At 32.1% G+C, this 9,929-nt stretch overlaps 1 protein-coding gene across 3 annotated transcripts in view; it reads right to left on the bottom strand.

The window, feature by feature from the left end:
* The window catches only part of LOC128182939 (uncharacterized), a 32,537-nt gene extending 23,016 nt beyond the window's left edge, over nucleotides 1–9,521 (bottom strand). For 2 of the 3 annotated variants that reach the window (XR_008243491.1, XM_052851718.1), the window contains exons 1-2: nucleotides 9,372–9,521; nucleotides 1,380–1,495 (exon numbers count right to left, since the gene is read on the bottom strand). Coding sequence is in view for 2 of the 3 variants with exons in the window: in XM_052851718.1 (XP_052707678.1) it covers nucleotides 1,380–1,491 (112 nt within the window). In the remaining variant the exon portion in view is untranslated. The remainder of the gene's footprint in view (nucleotides 1–1,379; nucleotides 1,496–9,371) is intronic. The other variant, XM_052851719.1, reaches the window with a different exon arrangement.
* Between the last annotated feature and the right edge of the window lie 408 nt (nucleotides 9,522–9,929).

Raw genomic sequence — 9,929 nt, 5'->3', positions numbered from 1 at the left:
GTTTACAAATATAATGTAAAGAAAAGAAATTACCATTTCTTTGTCATATGTTTGACAAAATTACTTGTGGAAATAAGATAAACTGATACAATGTGTTTATAAATAATTTAATTGACAACAAAGAGCAACATTAGATTGAAACTTATTAGGGCTGGGACGATACTGTACTGAGCCGATTCGGTACATATCACGATACATGAGATGCGATACGATACATATCACGATACATTGCAATTAAATGAAAACATGAATAAAAGTTTAAAATTTATTCAACCTGCCGATGTATTACCGCATGTCCAAAGTTATTTTGTTATATTCATAATGAGCGTTGCAAAATTTACAAATTACTTTAGTCTCATGTACACTAGTTTTTCATAAACAAGTACTCCAAAAGTTTTCCACACTCCATATTTAGCTTCCTAACAGTTTTGACAACTTTACGAGGTTTTCCGCCATCTTTGTACTTTCATATTAGCCGCGCGGACTAAAAATAGCCGATATATGAAGCTCGGATATTTTTGAAAAATAAAAAAATTTGGTAAGGTATCGTTGTATTAATGGTAAATGTATCGATCCAAATATCGTCAAAATAAATACCGCGATGCACCGGTGCATCGGTGGATTGTCCCATCCCTAAAACTTATACCAATAAAACACATTTAAACAATAACAAGACTCAACCTTGTTAACAAAACAAAGAATTCTATCCTCTGTGACTCGCTTGTAACTTGATATATATATTTGACTTTCAAATTTTGACAGAGCATTAAAATCATCCATATTGACCATTTTAGACATTAGATAATAAGTTAGTTGAGGGAAACCAATTATCGATCATGAAAATCTCACCGATTCTCATCACTAGCTATACAGGAGATTTTGCGGTAATAAAAATCTGGATAAATGGATATATGGGGAAGATGGTGATTTTTCAAGTGAATTAAACATCTTAAAACAAAAACAGCTAGGGAAATAATTAAAAATAAAACACATCATTGTGTGTGTCTTGTTAATACACCTTGGCCTATAGTTTAATAGGGTTTAGGACAGAATGGCCTATAAATTTCCTGGTAAAGTTGACAAGTGTAACTTACTGCAGACAAGAATATATGCTTAAAACATGTTAAATTGGAGAAACAAATTTTTCTTTTTTAGATTTACAGTTTATACATATCTAATTTGTGTAAATCAGTCTGAATAATTCTCAATCTGATCTGATTATAATCAGATTTAATAATTTTGTACCTTCATGCAACTTTCTGTGATGTATTATGAAATATATTCAAGAGAATATAACATTCATCTTGTTCTCAAAGTTTAAATCATGCCAGAGTTACTTATATTGAACAAAGTACTTGCTGTAATACATTTTGACTTACCGGTACTTTCAAAGACATTAAAGTTTGATGTCCACAATTCAGCATGTCCAAGGTGTTCTTCAAGTTCAAACATCTTTAATGATACCCAATATTTATCCTTTGGGATATACATATGTCTGCAAGTATGAAGAATGTTCATGCTATTAAAGTTACACAACAGTTAAAAATAATACTGGTAAACCTGATGATAATATGTATCTATTTATTATGCTTACATAGAAACTGTACTTTCACTTTCATTTTAAGAATGGGTCAGTGATTGCCTCATCACTTTTAATTTGTGCTACACCTCAAGTATTGATAAGCAGTTATAAGAATTCCTAAAAGCTATGTTTATTCTTAGATATTGACTTTTTTCTCTTTTTAATGAAGTATAAAAGCAACTAGAGCCGGGCTCGTTGCAAAGCCGTTGCAGCTTCGTGTCGGAAAAGGATTGTCAATTATATGATAATAGTCATGATTTTATATGCTAGTGCTTATAAATGAATAAATGGATGGCATGCATCAGCCCTTTATTGAAAAGGACAGCAATTCCAATCCAGTAATAATGTTAATTCAGTCATGGAAAAACACGTGGCTTCTCTTTTTAATACAATTGGCAGCTTATTAATGGTTGAAAATGTGTGCGAAATACATGCATGGAAAATATTTCAGCAACTGCTTAACAGCAAATGCCATATCTATAATAATATTTTTTGTAGCAAAGAGATTGACCGATTAAAAGATTGTTTCCTATTTTTGATAAATTATTTTCTGTTAATTGTATTTCACACCTATTTCTGATAAATTATTTTCTGTGAATTGTATTTCACAACTAAACATCATTGGGATCTTGAACTTCTCAAATAGCCCCACTTTTTAAAGGATGAGACATTGAAAAGCACTTTGCCTAACTATTCACTAAAAAAAATTGTTCGAGGTCACAGCACAACCCTTACTTTTTCTGGTGAAACTAATTATAAAACCAGATTTGACACAAGAAGGAGACAACATAGAATAGACATCTGTTTCAATGATGTCTTCTGTGATCTTGACCTTTAATTAAATAAACTAAGTTTAAGATCACTGCACACTCATAAACCACAAGTACTGTTTGTGTGAAGCATGATCTAGATTTTTGCCATGAGAGAGAACACACGGTCCAGACTAACATGTAAGCAGTTGTATGCTACCCAGGTATATGACATTGACTCTCTACATTGACTCTCTACATAGACCCTTGCTTTAGGCCACACCAAATTAATTTTTAGATTCTCATCCCCGCCCGCCCCTCTAAAAATGGCCCGCCCTGATGTACCGGTATTTTATTTTGTTTTGAAAAAAAAAAATTGTGTGGAAAAAAAATCAGGCTCAGTATACAAAAAATTCAAAACATTTTAACGGCTGCCTAAACATGTGAATTACCATTTGATTCCAGTCATGTTTGTTATCATAAGGACACAAATGTCTTTATGCATTAACAGTCAAGTCGAAATAAAATGGATTTAAAAGATTACAACTGGGTTTGTGTACTCATATTAGGATTAACAATTTTTTAAAAAAAGAATAGAACAGTTGTTATTTCTTAAACATGGACGTGAAAACGTGATTTTAAAAAAATAATAAATAAAATCCGACCACCCGACCCACATTATTTGCTAATCAGGATGAGAATCATCCGACCACCCGACCCATATTTTTTGCTAATCAGGATGAGAATCTATTGTTAATTTTATATGGCCTTACCTTGCAAGTTGGTTGTACAAAACAGAAAGACATGTAATATATTTTTAACTATGCATGTACTGTTAGCAAAAGTATTTACTGGTACTAATGTATTCTTTGTTTTCACTGATACCATTATATTTTCATTGACAGCTAACTTTGATTTCCACTATATGCTTAGTATAGTGGGGGTTTTTTAAACAGAGATCTAGAAATTAAATCACCACAAAAACTGTTTTTTAGATCATTGACATGTATATATGGTCACGGTCCAGTAGTCCGAAGGTTCATTGGTCCTAAGGTTCAGTAGTTCGAATGTTTATTAGTACAAAGTTTTATTTGTCCGAAGGCTAAGTATTCCGAAGGTTCATTAGTCCGAAGGTTCATCAGTCCGAAGGCCCACTAGTCCGAAGGTTTATTAGTTGTAATGCATCACATGTGATTACTAGTTTGAGAAATCTTTTCGGAATTATTTCCATGCAGTAATTTTTCACGTAAGAATTCGTCCTAAGCATAAGCAAAAAAGTAGCTGAAATGATTCAATCTTAACAAGTTAATATTAAATTAATTGTTTTTAATAAAAAAAATTAAAGAATCTCAAAGTACATGTAGAACGTTTTAACACCGCTTTCCTTGAAATCTGTATTTTCTACTTTAACATGTTTAAGATAAACAAAGTCCTGTGTTACTTTTAAAATACAATGTATATTTTCCCCTCCTAAACATTTGTACATTTTTTTTATTACTTTGTTTTTCACTTTCTTTAAATTTTATTTTTTGGTTATTTATTTATTCGTGCATATTCTTTGGAATTCGTTTTGTTTCCATACTGTATATTGTCCCCCACTTTTACTCTAAATTGGGGATATAAATTTATCCTTGTCCGTTCGTTCGTCTGTGTGTCATTCTGTTTGTGCATTTCTGGTTACCATAAGCTACAAATTTAACAACGAATAAAAAAATCCTGACCCCTACTTAATTTTTATTCTATCCAATTGATAAAAGACCTCAACCCCCCTTCTTTTGCGGGAGATAATAAACATTTACACCAAGTGGCAGATACAAACTCATTGAATAAGTCCATTAGGTTTTGTTTCAATTTGATTTTGTTTCGCACTTAATAGGTACTTGGGCGTGCAAAACGTTTCATCATTTAACATTCATGTTATTTCTTTAAGGAATGAGTTCAATATTTATTTGTTTTATACGATATAAAATGGTTTGGGGCAGTTTACGCTTTATAAAGCGTGAAGTGGTTTATAAAAAGGCGTAAACTGTTCCAAACCATTTTATATCGTATAAAACTAATAAATATTTGAATTCATTGCTTATAATTTAATTTTTTGCTATTAACTGTACAGTAGATAAAAACGGTGATTTGACCCTTAAATGACATCAAATTGTACAAAATTCAATCCAAATGTAACGTTGGGATTGATACGTTTTTTGACGTTAGTCTTTCTATGATGTAGGCAACATTCTTTATACAATATAAAATAAATGTTTTAGCCAATCAGAAAGCGCGTTACAACCAAAATTAAACAAGATATCTGTGAGCCAATGCTCACTAGTGATACCCCCGCTCTGATGTGAATATGCAAAATAAGCAAAGTCTACATTTAACAGAAAGCTTGCATCCGATTGGTACAGAAATATATCCCACAATATGGCATGCCTAAACAAATAGTGTGTTAAAATTTCAAGCATCTGCGATAAATAGCTGCTAAGAAATCTTTGAGGAAAATTTGTTTGAAAATTTTGGCTAAAATAAACAAAATACTCATTTAACAGGAAGATGATGTTCGATTGGTACAAAAATATATCCCACGATATGGCATGCCTTAACAAACACTGTGTAAAAATTTCAAGCATCTCCAATAAATAGCTGCTGAGAAATCTTTGACGAAAATCTGTTTGAAAATTTTGGCAAAAAATAAACAAAGTCATTATTTAACAGGAAGTTGACATCCGATTGATACAAAAATATATCCCACAATATGGCATGCCAAAACAAATAGTGTGTTAAAATTTCAAGCATCTGCGATAAATAGGTGCTGAGAAATCTTTGACGAAAATTTGTTCGAAAATTTTGGCTAAAAATAAACAAAGTCCTCATATAACAGGAAGTTGATATCTGATTGGCACAGAAATATATCAAACGATATGGCATGCCTATACAAATATTGTGTAAAAATTTCAAGCATCTGCAATAAATAGTTGCTGAAAAATCTTTGACGAAAATTTGTTTGAAAATTTTGGTTAAAAAATAAGCAAAGTCATTATTTAACAGGAAGTTGACGTCTGAGTGATACAAAAATATATATATCCCACAATATGGCATGCCTAAACAAATAGTGTGTTAAAATTTCAAGCATCTGCGATAAATAGTTGCTGAGAATTCTTTGACGGAAATTTGTTTGAAAATTTTGGCAAAAAATAAACAAAGTCGTCATTTAACAGGAAGTTGACGTCTGATTGGTACAAAAATACATCCCACCATTTAACATGCCTATACAAATACTGTGTAAAAATTTCAAGCATCTGTGATAAACAGTTGCTGAGAATTCTTTGACGGAAATTTGTTTGAAAAGTTTTGCTAAAAATAAACAAAGTCGTCATATAACAGGAAGTTGATGTCTGATTGGTACAAAAATATATCCCACGATATGGCATGCCTATACAAATACTGTGTAAAAATTTCAAGCATCTGTGATAAACAGTTGCTGAGAATTCTTTGACGAAAATTTGTTTGAAAATTTTGGTTAAAAAATAAGCAAAGTCGTCATATAACAGGAAGTTGACGTCCGATTGGTACAAAAATATATCCCACGATATGGCATGCCTTTCCAAACACTGTGTTAAAATTTCAAGCATCTGTGATAAACAGTTGCTGAGAATTCTTTGACGAAAATTTGTTTGAAAATTTTGGTTAAAAAATAAGCAAAGTCGTCATATAACAGGAAGTTGACGTCCGATTGGTACAAAAATATATCCCACGATATGGCATGCCTTTCCAAACACTGTGTTAAAATTTCAAGCATCTGCGATAAATAGTTGCTGAGATAAATGCGACAGAAATTTTTGTTACGGACGGACAGACAGACGGACAGACAGACAGACGGACGGACAGACAGACACACAAGGGTAAAACAGTATACCCCCTCTCCTTCGGAGCGGGGGTATAATTATATTCATATATTTGCTATTGTTTTTTTTTTAAACATAAATTTTTTTATTCGATAAAACATGATTTCTATTTGATACGTTGATGCTTTATGTATAAAATTTTAGTTAATTTTTTAAACCTTATTTCAAAATTGGAGATGACTTTCGATGACTCTATCTTAGTTATCCACAAATTGCATCTATCTTATTCTTTATTCATATGATTTACTAGCAATTATGTAACTTGTTATTCCTATTCCAAAACTCCACTTCGAAAACACATCACTCCTATTCTGGAAATAAAATTTATGAGAACATAAGTCAAATTGAAAAGGCAGAAATCTGAATACCAGAAAAAAGTTATTATAAATACAGGTATACAAAAATTTCAAAAATAATTCTACAGATTTATACAGAGATAATAATTCATATCATAATTACAGTAGTCTCTTTTCATAGTATTTTGTGTTCTAAACCTCCAATAACTTGTAAAAGTGAAAATTTATTTATCAATCCTGGCCTATTTAGTAACTTTAACCTTTACAACATTTACTACATCGAGTTTCGGACTAATGAACCTTCGGACTAAAGGGCCTTAAAACTAATGAACCTTCGAACTACTGGGCCTTCGGACTAATGAACCTTCGGGCTACTGGGCAGACCCCATATATACATTTCAAAAAATTTTCCTAAAGTAATAATTATTGTTTTGCTGTGTGGAAAAAAAATATCATCATATGAAATACAAAGTTGCTTGCAAGCCAAAAAATATATGGACATGTTTCCAAACTGCACTTCATGCGAGTTGAAATTGACACATTACGCAGTAAATCTTCACCCCATGAATCAAAGTGGATGGTCTAGAGTCAGCTTTTTAGTGTCGTCATGCCCAAGATTTAACAGTTTAAAGGCCAAGGACCAGGTATAAATAGCAGCCAATCACAAAATGAATGGGAAATTAAATTTTCTCTGCAGCTTTCAGTTCAGAGAGAATATTTTCAAATTAATTGCATTATTCATTAATAAAAATTTCTAATTTTCGGTGTGGAAGTAGCTACCAAGGCAGTTATTAATTGACATTAAAAATTTTACAAACAAAAAAATATTAAAAGAGTATTCATCTTATAATGTTCTGAAGCAGCTCAAAACTAGTGATCGACATTGGAGGCAGAGATAACCAATGTTTTGTTTACACAGGAAGTGGCTGTAGCCATGTGCTCTGTAGCATGAGCAATGTATTGGCAAAAATCTTTTACCTTAGTAAGTTAGCATTGATTAAAAATTAATCCTTCACATGAATAACAGTGTTGGTGTGATATTTATTGAAATTTATTAAAAACCTCAAATTAAAATAATCACATTGCTTTTAGTTCCACATAAAATCTTCATGAGTCTGAAATAAAGATACATAATGTCCCATCCATGGTAGATAAATTGTCAACAATGCGAGTTAATTCATATGCAATACTTCCTATTTTATTAATACATCTGGGTTTTGTTTGATCTCTCCCAAAAATTCCTGTGTCAAAATTAAAATCAATCTATCTGTCCTTCCATTGGTGTGAGCTACTTTACTTTGCACATTCCAATAGTCACCATAGTTTTGTATGTGATGCACGAACAACACAAGCAATGCTGACATTCTTCAACCTTCAGTCTCCCGAACCAGACTTAATTATCACAAAGTCATCAAAATGTGGGTCACTGTCCTAAGAACTTTGTAATAAACCCGTTTTTGTTTTTCTCAACAAGAACTTCATTAAAATCCCAACTCAGTGTCAAAAGCTAACAAAATGTTTCTCCACGACATTTAGTTACTTCCAAACTAAAATATACATTTCTCCCAGCTTATTGTGATGTTCTGCCATTTTCCTCCATTTTCACTCTGGTTCTTAGTTCCCACCACATGATGATAAATATGGGGTAAATAAGGGGTATATGAATATAAGTTTGCTTGTAAGAGCAAATGAAAGTTTTATAAACATTGTATTTGAGTTCTCAACAACCAGCTCTTAATTAGTGTTCATATTGTCTTCTCACATCAGGTAGCCCCGCCTTTTTGCCCTTATAGGCTGAGGTGGCAGAAAATCTAGGTCGACCCCGCCTTTAAAGGGGCACCAAGCTTTAAGGAATGTTAGGTGTGGTCTATTTTTTTTTTCCTTTAAAGACTTCCTGCATTGCAAAAGAGGTCACTAGGTTTCTTGGTTACTACGGTCTACAAACCAATCAGATCCCACGCAATGGTCTATATAAATGACAGCATTGTCATAAATTAATTCAATTATTGTGATGCCAAGGACAAACATGTAAGGTTTTAAGTGCACATTACAAAGGTAGGATTATTTCAGCTTCATCAAGTATTTACCTTATCCAACTATTGTTTAACTGTAGCTAAAATGATGTAGCCTTCCCCCAATTTTGTGTTTGTTGGGGGGGGGGGGGGGTGGTGTCTGTATAAAACATCAGATCAAAAAATCGCTGGGGGCTACATGTACATTGTTGCATCTAACATTATATAGTAAATGAGTTTGAGGAAATTTTATAGGTTTTACTTCAATTTCAACCCATTTGATTACCTTACAGTATTGAACATGTTGAAACAACACAATCTTCCACGTCTTTTATAAATGATGCTTGATAAGTGGCTCCATATTATTCGCAAATATATATATATATATTTTTTAAGACAAGTGATTAGTGTGACATACACATACACAATTTATAAATCTGTGTCAACTAGCCCCAAACCAAACAAGGTTAGTAGGCGAACACATATTTTCCATGCTCAAGCTATTTGCTAAAAATAAGCAAAATTCTATATTTAACTTCGAAATTTCCCAGATTATAAATAGTATCGAAACTAATTCTAAAAATACTGAATCATAAAAATAAGTCCACGTCATTTAAAAAAAAAGGAAAGTACACATTTTTTCAATTCAACATCCTGTTTCAATTTTTCTTTATATAATGTCCCGATTTAACATGTTTAAACCTGCCTTGATTATTTAACAGGCAAACACATCGTCATTTGTCGTCACACATAACGTTAAGGCATGCTCTCGTGAACCAAGCATTTATGTGTTTAAATAAAAAGTAATAGGGAAGATATAACATTATATTTACCTTGATATTCTTATATACAGATTCTACGAAACCATAATAACCTCCAAATTCCTGTCTATAAAACGGAAAAACCCAAACCGGCGCGAGTTTGATCGCTGTCGTGGTATCGGAAACTTCAGTCACGTGACCTTGAACGAATGAAAACGCAGTCTAACAACCAACTGCGTTGCACATATTTAAACTTGAAATAATACCGACCAAACAGGTAGAAATATATATGTTTATTTACCTGTGATTGTGAAGATTAAAAACAATCGACGTCTTATGACGAATATATTTATATCTACATTATTAGGTTCGCACGTACACAACAAGGACATTAATTAATATTTTGAGTTATTCGAGGGTTATAAATTCCTAAAAAAAAATATGGTGGGTAGTGGAGCATATTACAAAATCGATATTCTCTACTGTAGAAATGATGGTAAATCTATGTATACATGTCTTTACTCTTTATTGAAATGACACTTTATAGCACAGTACTATAAGTAGTACTCTAAAGCGTTTCTCTATCTAAAACAATATATGATACTAAGGATTCTTTTTCTGAGCTTGAAT

The sequence above is a fragment of the Crassostrea angulata genome, chromosome 5 (assembly GCF_025612915.1).
Source record: "Crassostrea angulata isolate pt1a10 chromosome 5, ASM2561291v2, whole genome shotgun sequence".
In the NCBI taxonomy this organism is placed as follows: Eukaryota; Metazoa; Mollusca; class Bivalvia; order Ostreida; family Ostreidae; genus Magallana; species Magallana angulata.
This window is presented reverse-complemented; position numbering and strand designations above follow the sequence as displayed.